The 24,203-nt window shown below is 40.3% G+C and overlaps 1 protein-coding gene across 5 annotated transcripts in view; it reads left to right on the top strand.

The window, feature by feature from the left end:
- The first annotated feature begins 10,264 nt into the window (after nucleotides 1-10,264).
- Nucleotides 10,265-24,203, top strand: part of TRPM3 (transient receptor potential cation channel subfamily M member 3) — a 376,067-nt gene continuing 362,128 nt past the window's right edge. For all 5 annotated transcript variants that reach the window (XM_062641264.1, XM_062641255.1, XM_062641248.1 and 2 more), the window contains exon 1: nucleotides 10,265-10,446. In XM_062641264.1, the coding sequence (XP_062497248.1) occupies nucleotides 10,288-10,446 (159 nt within the window). In that variant the 5' untranslated portion in view covers nucleotides 10,265-10,287. The remainder of the gene's footprint in view (nucleotides 10,447-24,203) is intronic.

The raw sequence follows: 24,203 nt of genomic DNA, 5'->3' as shown, positions 1-24,203 counted from the left end.
CTTGCACTGGTATGGACTGCCCATTTTAAACACTTAAGTTCCTTGGCTGACTGAGATAAGTTTTAGCATAAATAAAGATGACTCTTTTTTTAGTCTCTAAAATGGATGACTGTGGCACAGATTCTGCATCCTCTATTGCTTCCAATCCATCCCCATCTGGCTTCAGAGACTTTTGGAGTCCCAGTGAGCGACGCTTTCTCATTGTCAACCAATCTTAAAGATTTATGCATGTATATTGCAGGAAAAGTAATGCAGTGTAAGCATGAAATCTTCTGGAAGGAAAACTTGATCCTTTTTTATGAAATTTTTAAGCAAGTTGAGTTCATGTATCCACACTTGTTCTCTCATCATCTTCATGCATTCACTCTTTCACTCACACATGCTAACACTTGCAAGCACCAAGATATATGGATCCAAGTGGCCATATAGTGTTTCGATTCATGCCTACTCCATTCATACACCAGCTTTAATATTTCTGTTAAAAACACATAGAGCATCAAAATGTGAAGTATTTGAAAAAAAAGTCATGAATAATTTACTTAACTATTTTTCTATTGTGAAGTCTATGTCTTAATAATAGATAAAAAGTAATTCATTTGTATTTCAACGTAATAAATCTTTGCTATAAAATCAAAGTGCCTCTCATTTCAGTAGAAAAGAAGAATGTTAGGTGATAGCAAACATTCTTTTGTTGGTATAAATAATCAATCACTCTGAGTATTTGATCACATTAAATGACATAGCTGTACCAAATCTGAGAAGGAATTAAACTGCTGAAAGAACCCGGGGTACCATGGTAACTATTATTTCCAGAATTCACAGGTTACAGTTGAAGTTAAAAAGATGTCTATCACTATTTATGGAAAATATCATGTGCTAATACTTTTGTGCTAGTGAGACAAACCACAAGAAGTCCGTTGGTTTACTTTTCATCCCAGTCCAGAGAAAATACTCTGTTTATATGCTTAAGTCTAAAAAAAAACTTTTTAATTGTAACTGACAGACTAAGAACTTGGCTACACATAGAACATTATTGGAAATGGCCCCTATAGGACATTTCCACACTTTGAACTGTGCACTGCTTTCTTCTACTTATTAGGTAAATTCCTTCAAATTGTTACAAGCAGAGGAAGGAATACAGTAGAGTAAAGCTAGTGTTTTATATTGCAAAAGTTTGTGCAGGTTCAAGTGCTAATCTATTTACACATGTATATAGTTCCAGAGGTAAATGCATTCATGCCCAAGAAAGTAACTTTTGTATTCTGGGATTTTGTCTAATAAAACTATTACAGAATGCAATGTATAGGACCAGCTTTCTGATCTAAAATGTTGGTGATGGGAAAATCAAACCTTTAATAGCTGACACTTCCATACTATATGTAGCAGTACTTACGTATTCAACAGTACTTCATGAAGGAGACGCAGCTCCAATAAAAATCACTGGCAGTTCTATTAATTTCAAACTTGATATTGGCCCAAGTGTTTTGCTGGGTTAGGACTTTAATTTTATTTTAAAGAAAATATTATGATGTTCAACTCAATAAAAGTCATAGTCTTTATGTTTGTGAATAACATGCAAATTATTAAGCTCCCATCTCTCAGGTGTCAGAAGTTAAGAATTAGATTAAAAGATCACAAAATTTGTCTTACATAAATCTAATGGCTAATGCTGGCCGGACTATTTCAATATTGATCCTCTACAGGGCTTCCTTTCTGCAAGGACTCATGCATGGTCGCCCAGATGAAGAAATTCTGGGGTCACCCCCATTCAAACTTGGCCTTAAGTCTGGCAGTACTAGAAGAACGAAGGCAATCTTAAAGTGACAAATAAGATTCTTATGGTTTTATCAAGGAAGAGGAATTAATAACTTTTGCAGGTGAGACAGACCAGTTCTATCTATCAGATAAACACAGACCTCATTCAAGCTGGTGACCTCCCAGTGTTGGGAAGTCTTCTTTAGTAAGGGCTGTATGGTGGTTCTCACAAGGATTTCTCTTTTAGAAATAAAGAAAAGTGAGTAAAAAAAAAAAAAAATCTTAGATTTACCAAGCTTTCCAGAACTTTTGAACTGAATACCTCTGCTCTTTCCTTAAATAAATAAAAAGGGCATTAAAGGGACTTCAGAAAAATCTGAGAAAATAGTTGTAAAATACTGCCCCTCCCCGTTTCCCTGGAAGTTCTTCTTCCTTGCAAACTGTTTTCTGGGTTGTCTGGGGTTCATACCCTGCTACTCAAGCATTTTTATGACAGATTCCTATAGAGAGAGCAGACCAGTGAATTAGTTGTGATGTTGGATATTAATAGTCTAACAGGGAATGGAGATGCAAAATCAGAGGAAGGACTTAATATTTCCTGATCTGAATGGATTAAGTGTGGCAAAAATATGTTGTGTCATCAAATGTTCTCTTTATGCTGTATTACCAAGTGTTAAATGTGTCTTGAAATGAATATTCAATTTAACATTTCTGTAAAAACAGGCTGAATTCCAAGTCAAGCAATTCTTTGTTTTGTTCTGCACTCACTGTTTTTTTTTTTTTTGCATAAGATAAAAAACAGCCTTTGCAAAAATACTGTACAGTATTTGTTCATGCTGTCTGCTTGCTTTCAAAGGTATTACAAATGTTTCTGACAATGTTGTGGTGGGGACTGTGACCTTTTGATGTGAACAAAGGTGAGAGAGAAAAACTGAGCATAATTAAAACTTAAAATGTTGAAAGTTTGATCTTCCAGTCTGTGCTCAAAACACCTTCCTTCTGAGTGGGAGTTCACCTTGAATAAATACTACACTAAGGGCTTCTAAGAAACCATAAAAATTGTGCCTTTGTTTGTCCTGTTATACTTTAATGAGGTGTCTAGACATGTTTTAGAAGGAGGCATTATTAAACAGCAGTATGTTTCTATACTGTTTCTTTCAATAGTGATCTGGAAAACTCTGTTTGAGGTGTCTCCCTGTCTAAACACTCCAAGGCAAGAATGATCGGGTGGCTATGGCAGAAATAAGAGAATACAGGTTAACAACACTTAGCTGAGTTTTAAAGTTGGTGTGACTCACAGGAGGTCACTTTAACTGTTTTTCAGACATAAATTGCCAACAGTGCTTTTCTATTCAATTTGCTATCCTATGATGATGACTCAGGCAAACATAGTTCATTTTCTAAGAATCTATATTATTGGTATAATCAATATCTGCCTCCGCATACTTCATATTGCATGGAAGAAAACTCCAATGTTTAATCCAATGTTTAGTTTTGAAACAAGAAGCCTATTCCTAGTTAGGTTATAGCTTTTCTTTCCATCAAGGACAGACTCAGTTTTTAAAGTAAAAGGTTTCATTTATAATCTTCAAAAAAATCAGAGACTGCTGTAGATTTATGCTTTAGAAAATAAATTTTACTGTGATAATTACCAAGAATTTCAAGAGAGATAGCTTTATTACCTAAAATCTATTATTTCAGACTTTCTGGTGGCCCAGCCAGAGTATGAATTCTAATTGAGCTTCAGGGCTGGTTTTGTTTCCTGACTATGGAAAAGTGACTGATCACCTTCATTCATTGTACAAGCAGTAAAGAGTGGTCACACTTTTTCTTTCAAAATAAAATTTGTGTGCTGTTGGACTCCTGCCTCTCTCAAAAGACGTTATGGATGAACTAAACGAGCATTTTCTAAGTATTCACCAAAGAATATTGGTATTGATTTGTCTGTCTACAAAATTGGGAGAAATAAAAAAAGAAAACAAAACTGTGCTAGGCAATACAAATGATAAGCAGCAAGTGTAATACAGAATTTCTGAAAAATAGCCCTGCAAGACTTTGATCCTAGTATATTTAACTTTCTTAATTAAAACTCTATAAACTGGAGAATGGAAAAAATCTTCCGTAATGCCAGTGATACAAACCAGATGTGTATGACCCACTCCAAGCAACAGATCCACGAAAGAAACAATTACATTGTTCCCATTTTGAGAAAAGCGAGTAATTTACATCCGCTCTTTCATTATTACTTTTTCTGTGGAAGGCAGAAACTTTGTGAGAAATTGCTTTTTTCTAAAATGAAAAAAAGTTTGGCACAGAACTTCGCCTTTGAAAACTATTTTTATATCATGACCCACACTTTGAAAAGGAGAATTCACAGACAACCTTTCTGCCCTTCTGCTATTGTACAATATCCTTGAAGTAATTACTCCCACGAAAAGCTAATCAAAGAAAAGATGTAAACTTTGTTTACGTCTTTTTGTGGAGTTGGCAGAGTTTATGAAGTAGTTGCATAATTTTCTGAAGCTTGAGGTGGTCAAGAAAACATGATCAAAGAACTGGGAATGAAAGCACTGAAGATATTTCATATTTGTGATACACTTGTGATGTAAGACCTTACAAAATGTTCATACTGTAAAAGAACATAGAATTTTCCTGGGTTTAACTTTATGAGCGTTCTATCAGCTTGTTTCTCCAACCTGTCCAGATCCCACTGAGTAGCAGCACTGCCTTCCCCTCAGGTACCTACTGCTTTCCCCAAGTGTGGAATCACTTACGAACTTGCTGAAAGCAGACTCCACCTATGTCATTAGATATCAAACAGTATTGATAGTATCGATCCTCAAAGGCTGCTATTAGGAACGAGGCACCAGTTGGACTTTGTGCTGTAGTTTATGCTGGTCAAAACCCTTTAACCCTAATGGTTCAGCAGTATGCCATCCATCTTTTTAGGCACTAAATCTTATTAGGCACTAATACAGCCCATATTTTAGCAGTTTGGTTAGAAGGGTACTGTGGGAAACCAGAGAAAAGACTTTGCAAGTCAAGCTGTGTAACATCACTGCTCTTCCCTTGTGCCCAGAATCAGTTATCTCATCACAAAAGGCAATCAGGTAAGTGAGGCTCGATTCCTCCATGGTAAAGGTATTCTAGCGATTCCTAATTATGATCTTGTTCTTAATGATCCTGGAAATGTCTTTCAGGAGTACTTGCTCCACATGTTCCCAGGGATTGAGGTGAGACTGACTAACTTGCAGTACCCCAGATCCTCTTTGCCTCTCTTGGATGTTGGTGTGATGGTTTTGGGTTTTGTCGTTGTTTTTTCTCCCCCTGTCAAAAGGAGCCTCCCATGATTGCCATGGCCCTTCAAAGGTGAATGACAGTGGCCTCTCACATTGATGTCAGCCAGCTCTCCCAATACCCTTGGATGTTTTCCATGAGCTCACATGGACTAGTGTGTGTCCAGTGGGTTAAGCATGGCTTTACCATGGGGACTACCTCACTCTTATAGGCTCAGCTATACATGCATCCTAACTTCTGTATTTGTGCAATGAAAGACATAAAACAAGAACAGATAGCCATTTTTTTTCTCCACTTCCAAAAATATTGTCACCACACATTCTTAATTACTCATCCATAGTGCATTTTTATTTCAACCAAGCTATTTAACTAAATTATTTCCTGAAAGTCTCTGATAATAACTTTCAATATTTATAATATTGTTTATAATTACTTTTTAGAGGGAAAACACAACTGAGGAAATTACTATCAAGCAGAACTAGACACTTGAGCTGGCATCCTTCCTTCATTTTCAGGAAGGTATTCAAAGAAGACAGCCATCTGTCCTCCTCTGGTTTCATCCCTAGCTTTTGAACATATTGACCAATGAAAAAAACCCCACAGAAATGGCAAAAGTCTGACAGTTAAACTCCCGTAAGTCTCACAAAACAACAACAACAAAAAATGTGCTTGTACTAAGCAGCAAGATAGAAATAAGCTGTAAGAAATCTGAGGTTTTACATTGACCAGCTGGGTGCCGTGAAGCTATCACTGTTCACCTAGCCCTGGGTTAGCTGAAACATGTGTTGGTCATTGCCCAATGAGACTGACATAGGAATTATTAGAATAGCTAATAATAGGTTTGCTACTTCACCTGAATATAGAATAACTTACTAGATACTAGAAAATTTGAGGACCTTGAAAAGGCTAGACAGATCTAGCAGACTAACAAATGGTTAGAAGGGTGGTGCCATAGTCAGGGTTACTTAGATGATGGGACTTGTTCTGGGAAACTGGGTTTACTGGGGGCTGATGGGGCTTGTCTGACAAAGAAGGGGAAGAGCTGCTTTGGTAGGAGACTTGCCAGGCTGGTCAAAGCAGCTTTAAACTGTATTTTCTGGGAGAAGGGGGCTTTGATCCATCCCAATACTGCCAGTCAGATACAGCACCTGTAACAAATGCTAAGAGCAATGCAAAGCTACTTCAGCCGCTCCAGCTAATGAGTCAGCTTTATTTGGAGCTCAGCTCCAAATGGCTTCACCAAGGGCAAATTGTACCTGACCAATTTGATGGCCTTCTATGATGGGGCTACAGAACTGATAGACAGGGGCAAAGCAGTTGACGTCATCTACCTGGACTTGTGCAAAGCATTTGATGCTGTCCCGCACTACATCCTTGTCTCTAAACTGGAGAGACATCATTTTGATGGGTGGACCACTTAGTGGATAAAGAATTGGCTGGATGGCTGTGTGCAAAGAGTTGCTGTCAACGGCTCAATGTCCAACTGGAGGTGGGTAACAAGTGGTGCCCCTCAGGGGTTGGTATTGGGACTGATCCTGCTCACCATCTTCGTCTGATAGTGACATGGCCAGTGGGATTGAATGCATCCTCAGCAAGTTTGGTGATGACACTAAGCTGTGTGGTTCAGTTGACACTAGAGGGAAGGGATGTCATCCAGAGGGACCTTGACACGCTTGAGAGGTGGGTCAATGCCAACTTCATTCAACAATGCAAAGTGCAAAGTCCTACACCTGGAAAGCTGCTCAGAGGAAAAGGACCTTGGGGTGATCGCTAATGGCTGAACATGAGCCAGCTTGTGCTCAAGCATCCAAGAAGGCCAGCAGCATCCTGCCTGTATCAGAAATAGTGTGGCCAGCAGGGCCAGAGCAGTGATCATCCCCCTGTACTCAGTGCTGGTGAAGCTGCACCTCCAATACTGTGCTCAGTTCTGGGCCCCCTACTACAAAAGAGATACTGAGTTGCTGGGGTCCGTCCTGAAAAGAGCAAGAAAGCTGGTTAAGGGTGTGGAGAACAAGTCTTATGAGGAATGGCTGAGGGAACTGGGGGTGCTCAGTCTGGAAAAGAGAAGGCTAAGGAGGGGCCTTATCACCCTCTACAGCTGCCTGAAAGGAGAATGGGGAGAGGAGGTGTCTGGTGTCTTTTCCCAAGTTATGAGTGATAGGCCAAGAGGTAACAGCCTCAAGCTGAACCAGGGGAGGTTTAGGTTGGATATTAGGAAAAATATCTTCACTGAAAGGGTGATCAGATACTGGAACACGCTGCCCAGGGAAGTGATGGAATCACTGTGGAAGCATTCAAAAAACGTAGATGCCCTTAGTGACATGGTTTAGTTGCGGACTTGTCAGTCCTGGGATAAAGGTTGGGCTTGGCAATCTTAAAGGTCTTTCCCAACGTAGTTGATTCTATGGTAAAATTCCAATTGGCTATAAGGAAAAGCTTTTTCACTAAGACCATGCTTAAGCACTGAAGGCATTGAAACACTGTCCACAGAAGCCATGAAGTCTTCAGTTCTGGGGATTTTCAAAATACAACTGGCTAAAGACCTGAGCAAGCTTATCTAAGTGTACCTACTTTAAAGCAGAGGGTTGAACCAGGTAAACTCCAGTGGTCCCTTCCAACATAGATTACATTATGGCTTCTGTCTTGCTTATGTAAAGTGTAGTGAAAACATTTCATAGGTTCTGAATGACTGCTTCCAAGCCTCTGGGTAGTTAAAACTTGTCCCAGATAGTTCAGTGGATCTTAGACTATGCTAGGCTTGAAGATTTAAATCAGGCAAATGGAGCCCTTTCACCACTTATTGACATGCCTTCTTCTAGTGCTTGATAAATATTTGAACATACTTATAAATGACTGTGAAGAGCAAACATGTAGATGAAATGAGAAAGTCTGAAATAAAGATACTGGGCTACTGCATGCATAAGATGTGGTCATGTCCTTCTCTGCTCAGGATGAAAATACTTTCCTGCCAGGCAGGTGATTAAAGCCACAACAGCAATGTTTACAAGCATATGAGGAATAAACATATGGTGTGCATAGTATAAATATTAGAAACCAATCCTATGTAGGTGGTTATTAAACATAAATGTTGCATTAAATCCTCTCAGACCTCGTAATAATCTGAATCTTAGTGTCATGGTTTACATAAAAGTCGACTGGCACTTGGATTGTCAGGTTCAAATGAATTATGGACTGAAATTAGAAGAAGTAAGCCATTTTGTGTGCTGAAACCTCAACCTTAACATCTGAAAAGGAACAATATTTTCACTTCTATTGACATGTGAACTGCTTTTCACAACATTTGACCTTCTGATGTTACTCAAATGACCTGTGTTATAAACTACTTTTACTAAAGCTTAAATTGCTCTTGGCTATGATTTTGTTCTATTTTAGTTTCAAGTTTGTAGTCTATTTAAAATAGCAAAGCTATTTTATATAAGAACTTTTGCTTGCTTTTCTGTTTTATATTACATGGTACTGAAAGCTGATTAAGTAGTACAGCACTGTCTGTGTAACTAAACAGGCACCAAACTTCATATTCTAGCTACCAAAGAATTAAAAAGGACTATTGACAAATGAGTAACACCAATGTTTTTGTATCCAGTCCATGAATTCCTTTACAGACTCTTATTCTCCCCTCCCAACAAGACTGCTTAAGAGCATGTCTTCTGGGTTTATATGATTTGAGTTTTTAAAAATTAACCTGCTTACAAATTTTTGTGGGATGTGAAAATCATTAGATTCCTCTAATGCATAGTTAAAGAAAAACACTGGAATTCAGAAATTTGATAGTTATGACTAGGAGACAAAGACATCAGAGAGGTTGATCTATAAATACCATAAAAAATGATAAAGCTAATTGACTTCATCAGCAAAGATGACCCAATACTAATGTACCTCAGTGGGGAATAAATGAAGCTAAAAGAATTCATGAGAATAGCTCACCCAAATGAACTAACTTGTTATAGTTAGACATGTTGGAATGAAAAGACCCTCCAGTAACACCTACCTTCACTGAACAGAAGGTACCGAGTCAGGAGTCTGATTAGGGGTGTGAAGGGCGTTAGACTACTTAATGCCATAACAAAATCCTTAGTCATTAGCTTCCAATCTGTATTTCAGAGAATTTAATATGTTCTTTGGAAACTCTCACCCATTTTTCCTGCTTATTATGATGTCATTTAATATACCATAAGGAAAATATATCCTTTCATAAATCATTTGAAGCACAGTGGCTATAACTAGAATAATATTATTCATGACAATGTCATATCATCTTTTAAAAATATTTAGGTTTTACTTCAGCTACTTCAGAAGCTTTGAGAGAGCACCATACAACTGACTTTTTCAGTAAAATGGTACTCTGAGAGATCTTTGTAAGAAGGGTTAAATCATAAGTGGTTTAGCGCCTGCAAAACACTTACTGCGCATTTAATGATCCCTGAAAACCAGTATCTACCAAGATTCCTTTTTAATATGGCTGTGTAGAGCAAGATGAAATATTTACCTTGTAATGCTGTTGCCTGAGCTTGTACACTTACACGCTGACTAGCCATCTCGTTAGCCCAGGTGTGAGGACTCTCACCTCCTGAAGGTGCAAAGAGCTCGGAGAGCAAAGGAGAGGCAGCTTTCCTGCATGGCAGAGCACTAGTGTCCTGTCCACGCTGAGCTGATAAGCCTGGTGTACACGTTCCTAAAGTGCGTGGTAAGGCATACTGAATCCAGAAGCCTGACCACGACTGCAGGTCCTTCCAGTATTAGAAAGACTGTTAATTCCAGAGACGCCCCTTGTGAAATCTGAGACAGAAAAGCAGCCCTCCCGCCCCCAAAGGTGTGCCACTAAAAGGTATCTCTCCGTCTTTTGCCTCTGACTTGGTGTTTCCAAGTCTCTCAAGTGTAAACAGGAGAGAAAACCGCTGGACTTGGTGTGGAAGTTGCGTACCGGTAAGCGCTGTTGGACTGGAAGAAAGAACATGTTTATTGCGGGGAACCTAATTGTGCCACTATGCACACAGCCCTCGCCCGGCCATCCCCCTGGGAGAGTGTCACCCTACTGCCCCCCCCGCACCCCTCCCTTCCCGCCGCCCGCCCCACCACGGAAACACCGGAGGGACGGCAGTGGCGCTCCGCCCTGGCCCGCCTCCCGTCTTCCCCCCTCCGCCGAGTCTGGGCAGCACCGTTAAAAGTAAGGGAGGCGCGGAGAAGTGTGTGGGGGGTGTAGTGGTGTTTGGTGACATGGGGCAGAGGCAGCAGAGCCCTGGGGCGGCGGAGCGGGGTTGTGCCGCCGATGGGGCAGCGAGCGGCAGCCGCGGGCGGCTGGCGGAGTCCTGGCGGCGGCTGAGCTCCCGGCGCGGCTCCGCCAAGCGGGGCGGACCCTCCGCGGCCGCGCCGCCGGTGAGTGTCTGCGACCGCGACCGCGACCGCGACCGGGCTCGGGCTCGCGCTCCTCCGTGCGGGCACCTCGCGAAGGCGGGTGCTGGGTGGGGGTGGTGTTGAGAAACCTGTTGCACTTCGGGAGGACGAATGCCCCTTCTGATGCGCTGTGTCTGACTAGTTCTAACAGGTGGAGTCTCCCGTTTTCCTCTGTGTGTGCCTGTTCCTTTGCGGCGAGGCTGGCGCTTCTGCGGCCGGAACAGCAGCGCCCGTTGCTGGTGTCGGTGTAGGAGCCGCGCGGGAGCGCAGCCAGCGTGGCTGGGAAGTAATAGCTTGAGACTTATGCCTGCGTGGTGCGGCTGAGAGGGGAGTTGCAGCTGTCATAAGCGAAAGACTTGAAGGCAGGTGGACTGAAAACATGCGCTTGAGAACCATAAGTGTACTTCTTGTGAAGGTGTATTCCCTGGCGGTGTCTGCCTTCAGCCAGCTGGGTGGGATATGTCAGGAATCCCTGAGGTGGATGGACACGCATCTTGATGAAGATGCATGGCACAGCATAGATTACGTACAGAAAAGCAAACATTTTGGCAAGTTATACACAGAAATTGAAAGAACAAATTAAATATTCAAGTAGAAGTGAGCGGCATTTATTAGAATGCTTCGTGGTCTTTTTCTGTGGAATCAGTATGCTAGTGCTGCGTGCTGGGAAAACATACAAAAAATTTTGGATGAACTGCTCACTGTCACAAGTACAACCTCAGGCCTCGTGTTTAGAAGCAATGTTGTGTGTTCGTACTGAAAGCTGACTCCATAAGGTCTGCAGTAATATACCTCACTCAATAGACCAAGTGTATTGTTTTAAAACCGAACACTGGTGTATAAGCTTTTGAGCTGGGGGGAAGATGCCCACAGGTTGAATGCCAATTGGGGAAATAACATAAGGATGAAGAGACCTACGGTAGAAAGGATGCCATGGCAACAAGAAAGCATCAGAGAAAGTAATATTCTCTTATGGAGGGGGAAGAGGAGGAGCACCACATTCATCTGTATCACACTGTATCACACTGTAGATTAAAATACTATGATTTAGTTGGGTTTTTTGTTGTTTTTTTTTTGTTCCAGGATACACTAACTTTCTGCAGTTGATGCCTTAAATTTAATTTCCAGGTAAAAGTTCTGTTTGCCACAGCTCATCAGAAAAATGCACAATGAAGCTGAGGATGGGGTTTGGTTGTTTTTTGCTTTTTTTTTTTTTAAAGGTGCGTTGAGTTTCTGTTCTTCCAAACAAAGTACTTCTTGTGGCTTACAGCAGAGATGAATTCTTACTCCGGCAGAACCCAGAATGTGACTCAGGTTGCAGGTGTTTGGCCAGAATTGAAAGTCTGTATTAATCTTCAGTTGTTCTTTACATTTCCAGAATCTTTCTAAATGGATAAGCAGCTTCTTCCTATTATCTTCTCTCAAACAGTAGTTAAGTGGTGTATTTATGCTGGAGTTGCATTACATTTAAACTTCTGAATTCCATGAACTGCAGGACAGATGGGAAAGGCTGACTCTGATTTTTTTTTTTTTTTGTTAGTTTTTTTAGAAACACTTTTTTTTGGTGAATGGGTAGCAATTAGTTTGTGTTTTCATTTATATACTTTATTATAAGAGGGCATAGGATTTTTTTAAACCACATTTCACTAAGAATAACTCACTAGGGATCATTTTCAAAAGCAGTGACAGAAAATACTAATCCTTAAGACATTTCCCACCACCATCTTTTTTCCTCCCCGCTTCCTTCCAAACAAACCCTGAAAAAAAAGAGTAAGATTTAAATCCTTTTAGCATTAGCTCTTCCCCCCAGCCTTGCCAGCCTGATTGTGTTTTCCTTGTAGTAACTTCTCTTTGTCTTCCTCAGTTTATTTCTTAAAGGTTGTCACTTCTCTGAGGAGTTTTGGGGTGTTGAATTAGGAGGGTGGCATAACTGACTCTGTGCACATGTATTTTTTTGTACATTATTATTCCCTAATCTTGTAATAATAACATTATTCTGGAGTCTCAGATGATTTCTGTGCCTTTTTAATTAAGAAAGGTTAGGTTTGGTCAGTTAATCTTCTGGAAACTGGACAGGCTGTGTGGACATGCTTTCTTTTGCTCCTAAAGCAGGCTAGTATATCAGCCTTTTGTAGCATACCTTAGGGGAGAGGCTGCTACTGTTTTCAGACAGTTTTGGATAGGTGAAAACAAAGAAAAATCACTTGTTTAGATCAATCTTTGGGGTTTAACCTATGTGACAGACTTACTTCTTTAAAACTGGGATTTATTCAAAACAAAATGCAGAGTAACCCAGGGTGGTGGTGGTGGTGTGTGTTTCATTTTGCATAAAGGGTCTCATCTGAATGTCTTTTAAAGCCATTTAGGTAGGTGTTCTTGTTGTGCAAGATAACAAAAATTTGGTGTTTTGAAGAACTAGTTTCTCTGTGTTAAGTCTCGGTTTAGATTTGCTGTCAAATGCAGAACTTTTAAATTAGTAACTGCATGTTGTATTTAGCAGTGAGAAAAGCTATTTTTTTCTGCATCAATCTTATCAGGTACAGTCTATAAATATCATAATTTTTCAGCCTTTCTTTTATGTGATTGTAGAAATTGCCCATCCTGATGTTTCACACCAAATCAGTGAAAAAGTAACAATAATCCTGAAAATTGACTTTTGTTTTATTTCTTTAATTCCAAAAGAAAAATTTATAGTCTTATTTCTTTGTGAAAACAGTTGGGATTTCTTTTTGTTTTGCTTAGTTTGTTTTTGTATTAGTCCTAGAGTGATAGAGGAGGATTTGTTTTATTGGCAGGAGTGGAGGAAGGGAAGGATATTTGACATAGCTCTTGCAAACCTCTTCTTAGTTTGGCTAGATCGCCTATGTGGCTGCCTCTAAACAGTCTCTATCTTTAAAGCTGTTATTTTTGTTTATAGTGTACTGACCCCAGTTGCATTTTGAGTAAAGGGGTTACATATTGAGGAACTAAAGTACAGCTGCTTCTTTAGAAATTAAGCCTTTTCTCTGATTTTCTTCTCTCCATCATCTGTTTTTGTAACTCATAAAAGAAAGCGGCATGGAAACCCCCTGCTCAAATTGATGAAAGTTTTGCCATTTGGAACAGCAGATCACATTTTGGATGTTAAATTTCTGCCCATAAAGAGGAATGTCTGGCTTCTTTCTATGAAAATGTTGAGTATCATTTATACTTACAGTCTCTGATTTCTATGAGTTTTTCAACCCATTTTGACCAGGGGCTGCACAGTATAGTGTTCCAGTTTAGTAAAAAAAGAGGTATGTGGCTATTCCCCTGTACAGTTTCTGTTTACAGCAACTTATTTTCTTTATTGTTCAAAGATAATAGGTTTTTCTTATTGCTTTTGAGCTGAGTCTTCCCACAGGATATTTATGTGAGCTCAGATACAAAATGATAAGTGAGAAATGTACAAACACATGAAATACAACTTTTCCCTTTTACTTTGCTGTGGCATCAGTGAAATCACACCTGTGAACCAGGTTATTGGTCCTGTCCTGGACACTGAAGATCAAATGGGATGAACACAAAGGATTGGCAGGGAGAAATCAGTTACCTTATGGCAAAGCTGAGCTAGTTACATGTGTATGTGGTTGAGGAACAGTACACAATACAGTAGTTGTCATCCAGTGGGTGAAGAGTTGGATTTCAGGGGGACTTGTTGTGGAGCAGATTTGAGGGCCTTGAACAAAGTTTAGTTTGCCCTCTGAGTTCCACATCTGTGAATTTAAGAAATGAGTTGTCATTTTCTCTTTCTCAGTTATTGTGGCAGAAGCATCTTTGCCAAGAGGCTGACCAGCCTGGTGAGCATTGTTTAGAGGCAGCCATGTGTGTGACTTAGCTAATATTAGCTCTTGCAGACCTTTTCTATCTCAAATATCCATCTTTTTCTCAGCTCCTTCCAATAAAACAATTCCCTCTTAATCATTCAGGGAGTTACATGGGAGAGAGATTACAGTCCAGAGTAAAGTGACAAAATAGTGGGGCAAAGGCAGAAAGCGAAAATGCAGGGTGGGAAGAACAACTCGGGTATGTTAAAACAGGACAAAAGAACACCTGTTTCCAGCGTGTGCACATAACGCATACAGCCTGGGAGCTGAGCACCAGAACAAAAGTTTAGCATGTGGCTATAGAGCTGCAGCATCACTGGGTTAGCTGTGATGTGAGAGCTCATGTGGCTGGAGTGCTGTGATGGATGGAGATGAGCCCTTCAGGAGAGACAGGCAAGGAAGAGGAGGAAGGAGTTTGCCCTCTATGTGAAGGAGCAGCTCAGATGTTTGTAGATCAGGGTCAGAGGAGGAGTCACTAAGTGTGACACTGTGGTGGGATGTATTACAGACCACTGATCAGGGTAAAGAAGTAGATAGAGCTTTCTCTGAAAAATCTGAAGAAGTCTCTGTGTCACAGACCCAAACCTCACTGGAAACTTTAATGTGTTAGGATGCCAGCCATCCAGAAGATTGCTGGAGGGTGTCAAAAATAACTTCTTGCTGTTGAATGGTCCCCAAGTCCTTGTGCAGCACACCGTGTAGACCTCGTCCATTGAAAGTTTGACCTGTTTTGCTCATGCAAGCTATTGTATGATTTTCTTTGAAGGAAATGGCTGTATTTGTCTTTTCTGCTGGTAAGCAGAAACAATGTTCTCACGATTTCTTTCTGCACTTTGAAGGCAAGGCAGTGCAGGTGGTGTAATTGTTGGTAATGAGTGGGAACTGTCCACAGGCTCCTTTTTCAAAATTAGTTGGCTGTATTTCTCCTACAGCCAAGGAATTTGTGCAGTGCAACAAGACAGAAAGTCATATGCACAGCAGCACAGCACAGGTCAGGGTGTACTCAGCTTTACTAGTGTATGGATCACTGACTCCTTGATGTGCAATGGTCTCCCCGTCAGGATCACTACGAATGGAGAAGGTGACAGTGATAGCAGACACAGATAAGGTAGGTCCTTGCAACCTTTTTTGTTGTTATCAGCAAGGTCTGCTGGGCCTCTGCTCTTACTGACAGGTCTCAAGGAGGAGAGGAGCTACCAGCTGGGGACAGTGGTCCAATTGATGTTCATTCAAGAGCACTTGACCCACACACACCCCTGGGACCTGTCAGGCTGCATCCCGAGGTACTGAGGGGGGTGACTGACATCCTTGTGCAGGTGCTCTCCATCAGCTGTCAAAGGCCATGGAGATCAGGGAGGTCCCAACAAGTGGAGAAAGGCAAATGTCACCCCTGCCTTCAGAACAGGGTAGCGGCAGCCTCCGGCCAGCCCCAGGTAAAACCAAGGAGCGAGTCCTGGAGCCCACACCTGGGCACATGAGGGAGCAGCCAGCGATGGGAGCAGCTGGCAGCGAGTTTCTACAGGTAAATCATGCCTGACCCACCTGACTGCCGGCTGCGACAGGATCATGGGGACGAGAAGAGAGCAGTGGATGCCACCTGCCTCTGCTCCAGGCTTTCAGCACTGCTCCACCAACATCCTTCTGCCTGGGCTGTGAGGTTATGATCTGGGAAGAAAGGCACAGTGGTGGGTGAGAACCAGGTTGGGTGGTGGGCTCAGGGAGGTGGTTGTGGGTTGGACATTGCCTGGAGGCCAGTATTGAGCTGAGTCCACTGGGTCTATGCAGGGCCTGCACTCTTCAGCACCTCCATCAGCAACCCGAGGAGGGGATGGAGTGTATGTACAGCCCTGTGAGGCGGCAGCTCTGGGGGTGGTCCTGGGCACTGGTGGGCAGTGAGGTGAGCCAGGGCCACCCCCACCCGTGTCCTCAGGTAGCAATGGGGGCCAGCTGTGCCTGGGGTGGTGTGAGCAGGACATGGTCCGAGAAGCAGGGGAGGGCAGGGACTGTCCCCTCTGCTTGCTGTTTGTCAGCCCCTGCCTGGGTACCAGCTCCAGTTTGGATTCCCAGCACAGGAACAACACTGTCAGACTGATAGGAACCGAGGGAAGGTCATGGAGAGGGTGAGGCTGGGATCCCTTACCCTGTGAGGGGAGGCTGCAGGACCAGGGCCGGTTCATCTGGGAGGAGCAATGGCTTTGCAGCCACCCATCAGCATCACTGGCAGAATGGGAGGGGACAGAGAAGATGCAGCCAGGCTCTTGCAGTGGTGAGTGGTGAGAGGGAGAGAGGCAGCAGCACAGGTGAAACACAGGTGGCCGAGGCTGGAGGGGAGGAGAAGCCTTTCCCCCAGGAAGACAGCAGTGGAGCCGGGGCCCGGGGAGTTCCACATCCCAACTGGTGAAGTCCTGAGCACTGCCATCTGACTCCCCTGCTGAGCCTGTTGTGGGCATGGGCTCATGACCATGGAGACCTCCCCAAGTCCCAGCCTGCCTGAGTTACCCTGGGATTGTGTAAGTCAACATTAAAAAGTCCTTTGAGAATTAATTTACAAGATACATGCTAGCACATCTAGTAACTTGTCTATGATTTTAATAACTTCTTGAAAAACATAAAAGCATAGCAACATTAGTTATCAGAAGTGAAAACACACTTCTTAAGCAGAAATGTAAGTTCCAGGGCAGGCACTGGTAAAATAATATGGTAATATTAAAAAATGGAAAGTAACACTTTTCCTGGCCATTCTCCCTCCTGCACTAGCAGGAGGGTGGCCCCCCCCCCCCAGCCCCCCGGCCAAGCCCTGACTCCTTGATGCCTCCTTCAGGAGGAGCTAGCTAAAAGCAGATGTCTGTCATTCTTGAATAATGCTTTTCCGATTGTTTCATTATACAGAAAGTCTAGCAATAAAAGATCCAATAAAAATGGAAACGAGATCTCTGTCAGTGGTGTGACTTGGAAGTGAGAAGAAGGCTTGAGTGGATGAAGCCTACAAGAGGTGTTTGTGCAGGCTGTGGGTTGTATGTTGTGCTGCTGTAGGACTCGCAGTGTAAAAAGAATTGTAATGAGTTTTACTTATGATCTGATTTTACCATCTTTGAAGAAAAGATTTGTTTTCATTATGAATTAATATTTAAGTTGTTGGTAGCTGAAGAGAGCATAACTAGTTCTGTGCTCAAATACTTTGTCATGCCTGACAAATTGGACATTTTGTCTAGCTACGATTTTAGGGATCATGCGTGTTTTGTTGTTTGTTTTTTTTTTTTTGTTATTTGTATGTGTGGTTTTGGGTGTTTTGGGTTGTTGTTGTTGTTTTTTTTTTTCCCCCTCAGAACCGTCCTGAGGAAAATGTTTTTGCTTGCATGTTGCCATTCTTGTGAAGGACTTCTCTGTTGTGTAGACTAAATACTGTCTTGATACTGGGAAAACATCCTCTGTTATTAGTATGGAGTGACTTTGAAATTGCTAAATTTTGTGCTGAAGAGAAAGTTCCAGATTTTGGGTTTAATCTGGGAGATGCTTGTATTAGGCAACCCTCAGAAGTCCCTTCCATGTTAAATCATTTTATGACTGTAGCTTTTGAGATTAGTTCTCCGTACCTTGTAGAGCAGAGTGTGGCATAACTGACTGCAGTCACCTGTCATGCAAGTCACTACAGAGCTGGGTGTGATTTTTAGCACAGAAGATGAGGAATACAGAAAAAGCAAAGCAAAACAAAACAAAAACCGAAATGAAGAGAGGAAATTAATTCTTATTAAAATGGTAAACCAGAACAATAATTCAATTTCCACAATTCTCATCTGTTTGTCTTCCCTGAAAATACATTAGGGACTATTATATTGAAGACAGTGTGTCTAAGAAAATACAAAGAACTGAAGTTACCTGGCTATTTTTTTGTTCTTGTGGAAATGATAATAATAATAATAATAATTAATAATTAATGTACAGTCTATTCTATATCTGAAATCAAACTACATATATTTCAAAAGGAGGTACAAGTTTAATAATTAGAATGACAGTGTTGAACTCTATGGGCAGAATTTAAGAGCTATTAATAATTGGGAGTTTCTGACTTTATCTCACTTGCTTCTTTGGGGCCTGATAATTTTTAAGTGGTGTCTGCTTTTCCTTTTTAATAAAAGATTGATTTCAAACTGAACATCCAGACGTCTTTTAAAATCTTGAGCACTTATAATTGTATGCTGTGGATGAACTGTGAGTCTGAGTTGGCTGTGTAGAAGTACTGTTGTTCCTGACCACCCTGTCAAAACAGGCCCCCGAAGGTTTGCGTTCTTATAGGACCTTTTATCTGTTGCCTATTCTGTACAGTTGCTCAGGTCTTGCCTGAAAGTACTGGATTTCATTAAAAAAGAGAAAAAAGTTTAAATTCCAAACAAAAATTTAAGAGTAAGTAAAAAGGAAACCATCAGTGTGGGAAGATAAGAAATCCCTACACCTGTGACTAGGAGCATGAAAACTTCTATCTAGATTAGTAGACACCTTCAGCTTCCACTCGTTTGCAAGTGACATCTTTGTTGTCTTTTGATTTGTGTGGGGTTTGTTATTTTCTACTATTATTTTTTTTCACCGTAGGAAGCAACTACTATGAGACATTCATGTAGGTTTTTGGAATTCACCTGAAGGTTATGGTATGGTATGTTCTATTCATCACTTTTTAATACAGACAAGTACTTCTCAAAGTATCCGAGATGTTAATATTGGTTAGGAAAGCAGGAACAATTTTTTAGACACATCTTGTACTTTCTAGTCAAACACTGTCCAGAAAGTAATACAAGTATCCTATTATAACTCATTTGCTGTGTTTGTAGCTGAAAGAAACTCTTTAGGGACATATATTTAATACTTCTCTGAAGCAGCACTTCAACAATTCTGTCACATTTCAAAATGAAAATGTAAAAGAAGAAAAAAAAGTCTTACACTCTGGAACAAGGACTTTTTTTTCTGTTCTTATGTTCTTTCTGCTTTTAGATAACATATCTTTTTTAATGACATAATAGAACTGTTGTGTAAAGTATATGCGAAGTAGGCAATCTCCTGTTGCAACTTTCTGAAGTTCGCTGTGAATTGCAGGGAAACTCTCTTGTTATAAAACCCTGTGAATTACAGTGACTGCAGAATTTCAAGGAGGAAAAAAAAGTCTAAATAAACAACTAAATGAAAACTTTTTGCTACTTACTGCCACACTTAAGTGCTTCTTCTCTGGAATTAAAGTGTCATGAGAAAGTATCTGATGGTAACGTGCTAATTTAGCTATTTATGGTCTTTATTTTTAATAATTTCCCCTGAATTGTAATAACATGATATTTACTGTGATTATTTTTTCAGCATTTTACTCACACATTTAATTGTATTTTTGTGAACACATCAGATAGTTACTATTTTTTGTGGCTAAGCTGAGCTGGTTTATAGACCAACTCAGAAAAAATTTAGATCTTGTGAACATAAGTGTAACCCTCAGTTATGTCAGAGTATTTATGCTTAATCCTATCATACATCTAAGATCAAGAATAAATGAATGGAGAAGTACATATGCATATATTTATATGTGTATAAGTGTTTCTCAAGGTACTGGAAAATCATTTCCAAATTTAAGACCAAGAAAGGAAGAGGAAGTTTCTGCAGCCGAACCTTACATTTGGCTTTACAAACGGTACCCTATTTCAAGTTGCTCATGACAATAATTTTGAAATATTGTTCAATCCATAGGAGGAGTGTTAGAAGTGTTAACTAAGAGTTGAATTGCATAGGCTTCTTTGTAGTTGTTTTCTGCATGTTTAAAAGAATTAAAGAGCCACTTTTCTTTGACTGTCAGGTCTTATGTATCCATGTGCATGCTCTGAAAATGTTAGTTATGGAACAATAAAGACTGCGAACTTCACTCTCTCTTGAGGGGTTTTGCTTTCAAAGCAGTCAAAACTAAAGGCTAAACCTGTGTCTTCTTCATGAAGAAGCAGAAGTGGCTTTAATAATTCTGTGGACCCAATAGCGTGATATTTCTGTTCTCTGATTCTAAGCACATACCTCCATTAGTTAGTACTCCTTGTTCCTCCAGAATGTGCCCTTATGCTGATCTACAAGATGTTCTGGCACGAGAAGTTCTTCATGGTCAGATGTGCTCTAGGGAATTGCATTAGTGGTCCCCCAAGAGATGGGGATACAAAAAAAAAAAAGGGAATGAAACAGAAAAAGAAAATACGGCCTCTGCATGTGGCTGGATGACTTGGAATCTCCTAAGAGGCTGGTGGGAAGCTCTGGATCTAAAAAAAAGTCATCATAGGAAATGAGTAGTGTGTAGTAGTATCAGAAGTTGTGAATCAGGCTCAGGGACAAGTGGAAAGTTACTGGGGCAACAAGACAGGTGAAAAAGATTTTAATGAGCTTAGCAGTGAAGGTGGATGTTCACAGAGGTGTGCATATTTGTTCATTCAATTACCAAAATTGTGACAGGGTTGAATTTGATTCAACATAATCGCTGTGGAGCTGGACCTTTTGATTTTCAGATGCTCTTTTTGTTTTGAAGAAAATATTTCCCTAATGCTTAGACTTGTTTTAAAAGCTAATATTAAAATATACCTGTCAGTCATTTACACTGACAGTAGAAGAGCACAAGATACTGTGTTGTATGAAAATACAGTTTAACCAGAATTCAAGGTTTCAGCCTCTGTGAACCATGACTGCAAAGGCTCAATTTCATTCCTGACACAGCGCATTTGTAGTTGGTAGAATGCGCCCTGGTGCTGAGCATATAAAACCTTTGAATATAAGAATGCAAAAGTGTAGGGATACTAGAAAGCTTTTAAAAAGTTGGAGTCTTAGAATTCATTCATACAAGGCATTAAGGTGGCAACCCCTTAGTTATGATTGTTCTCTGTCACTAGATTTGACAATCTTACTAAAACTCCCTGATGGCTATTTCTCTGAAATACTAAGAGGACTTCAGGGATGTCTTATTTTATGCTATTGCATCAATTCAGTTGTGATGCAAGTAGAGCAGTAATGACTTGGCCTTATGTCAGCATCGAGTGTGACAATATCGATACCAGTTCATATTCATGTAGGGTGTCAGAACCAAGACTGCAGAATGAGCTGCTGAAAATCCAAGATGAGTACTTAAGAAAATGCAGAATAGAATATGTGGATTGCAATGCACAACATTATTAAATGATGGTGCAATAGAAAGCAGCAGTTTCATTAACTGAAACACACTGCCGTTGATCACACGATTTTTCTGCAGTGAACAGAGGGTACAACTAGCAACATCCTGAAATTGCTCACGGAAGGATATTATTCAAAACCTAATCAATGAATATCCTTCTGTTAGTATTAATTTATTCTCAAATAAGGGATGAATTTTGAGTCAGTAAAGAAACACACTCATGGTTTTGGTTCATCTTGTGTTCTTCTCATTGTTATGAATAAGATGCTTCTGGGCTACAGAGATACTGGTTTGGATTTTGTTTCCGTACAAAGACAAGTTCATCACCGCAGACCAAATAAACAATGGCTATGAGGTAAAACATATGCTTAAGTCGCTACTTGAATCACTGTAATCTACTGACTGTGGTATCTCAGTGGGAAAGCTATGGCAAAGTGGCAACTGCACAAAAATATTTGTTAAAGCAGAAGTTTGCCTTAGCTATTTCTGCTGGTGTTTTGTGCCTTTTTTTTTTTTTTAAAGGTGGAGAACCTTTGAACCCTTTAAAGATCCCTATATGCTGTGACTTAATTTGACTTACAAAAAATGCAGTTTAACCAGCTCCTGCAGATTGCTCTTTGCACTCACCAAAATACTTGTGCTTTACTTTGCCCATCATAAAACCTTTTTATCTCACTTTTCCTGTTTCATCAGCTGTGGGACTGTCTGAACCTCCCCCAGACCAGTCTCCCTTTTTAGGAGTTAACTGTATCTAAAGATGTCAAATTTTTCTTGGAAGTCCGTGAGTGTGTCTTTCCCGGCTTGTCCTCTTCACATGTGTTAACTGTTCTATTCTTTCCTTCAAACAGAAACTTTCTGCAACACTGCAACTACCTCCTCTTTGCATATTCTCTTCCCACTCCAATTTTTTTATGTATATATTGTATATATATATGTATACATACATGTAAAGTCTTTTTGCAAGTTGAGTCATAAGGATGTGTTTATATTGCACTATTTTTGGAGAATGAGCAGAAGTACTGTTATATTAAAAAACACTGATGGGCTCACCCCACTTTTTAATTGGATTTTAGATCTGTAGACATGTACAGGATGCCTGAAGCAGTGATTTTGCACCATGGGTGTTTCCATATCTCCTACCTGCTATATTTCTTTTGGTTCCCATAGCCTTTCCTCCTTTATTTCATCTTCTTAGAAAGAGCAGTTTACCTAATATTGTGATGCTTAGGCTGTTACCTGGCTCTTTATGAGTTGGGTGACTTGGAATGTGGGGCTGGAACTTAGAGTGGTCTCAAACCCAGTCTTGAAAAGGCTAGTGAGAGTATCTCTATATGGTCAGGGGTCTTGTGACATAAACTAAACCACTTAATGTTGAAACTAGAGGCAAGGCTTTACAAAGATTCATGTCTAACTAAACGTGCCCGTTCGGCTTTTTATATGCATATGTATGTGTGTGTGTATATATATATATATATATATATATATATATATATTTTTTTTTTTTTTTAATTTTTTTTTAACTTCTGGCAAAGGTTACAAGAACGTCCTGGCAGATTTGTATATGGACATTTCCTGGGCCCTTTCCAGCTGATCACCTGGCATTATAACAGGATAGCAAAGTGATTCTGATACCTGGACAGAGACTGAGGTAGTCTTTGATAGGATTAGTCTCATAGCCAATTTTATTTAATGTGATGATTTTGACTGTATTCTCTAGTCTCATACTGAGAATATCAGGTCTATTCCAGTTGCATAAATGTTGAAATATTTTTAATTTCCTGGAGGCAGTGAGTCTAAAAAAAAAAACCAAAAAAATTCATGCAGTCTTATAATTATGCAGTTATTCTTCACTTAATAACATGGCACTAGAAAGCTATAGTTAATTGTGCCTCCTGTGCTAAATGACCTTGCTGAGTGTGATGTTGTCATCATAGGTAGCTAGGGAGATCACAGTTGCTAGCATCTGGGGTGTGTGTTTCACAAACAGCTGTGTGTCTTATTGCAGAATGGGTTCTAATGGAAGGAGCACTTCAAGCCAAATTAAGAAAGTTGTGGATATTTCACTATTCCAGTAATCTGACTAGATGAAGTGTCTATAACTTAATAATCAGATCTAGAACACTGGGAATAGGGTCTCAAACACATTGAAAATCCATGGTTTCTTATTTCAGTTTATTAATGTTAGAACTTCACCAGCTGTAATTGCCAGGCTTCTGGATCTTGAAGTTCGCCTTAGAAAGCACTGCTTGGTTGTCAGATAGGTGATGAGTCTCAAATTTTTATCAGGAAATTCAGCTGTTAAAATTTTGATTCTGCTGTAATCAACTGGTGTACTGTTGGTGTGGTAGATGTGTATGCATGTACACAGTACACTTAACATTGGTGTTAAGTGCTGGTAAGAGATACATATTTGGCTCAGTATATAATGAAGCAGATACAGAAAGTATAGCTTACATGTATCTGGACGTTGTAAAAAAAGTCCTCCACTTGCCCTTGGGATTTCTTGTTTTTTCTGGTATTTTCTGGATTACCCACAGCTATAGTTCCAAATGTACTGTTGAGCATTCTGAAATGCAGATCTATCTGATGCATGCATGCAGATGAGAATCTGATGTGCTTTAACTGCTCTGGGTGTGCACACACATGGCACATAGTTCATCAGCTGTTTTCCTTCTTGAAAAATTCACAGTCCAGGACAGGATTTGGTCCCAGAAGCTGTAGCT

This window comes from Pezoporus occidentalis, unplaced genomic scaffold (genome assembly GCF_034315485.1).
Source record: "Pezoporus occidentalis ecotype Australia unplaced genomic scaffold, CSIRO_AGI_Poc_V1 ctg117, whole genome shotgun sequence".
Classification (NCBI taxonomy): domain Eukaryota; kingdom Metazoa; phylum Chordata; class Aves; order Psittaciformes; family Psittacidae; genus Pezoporus; species Pezoporus occidentalis.
This window is presented reverse-complemented; position numbering and strand designations above follow the sequence as displayed.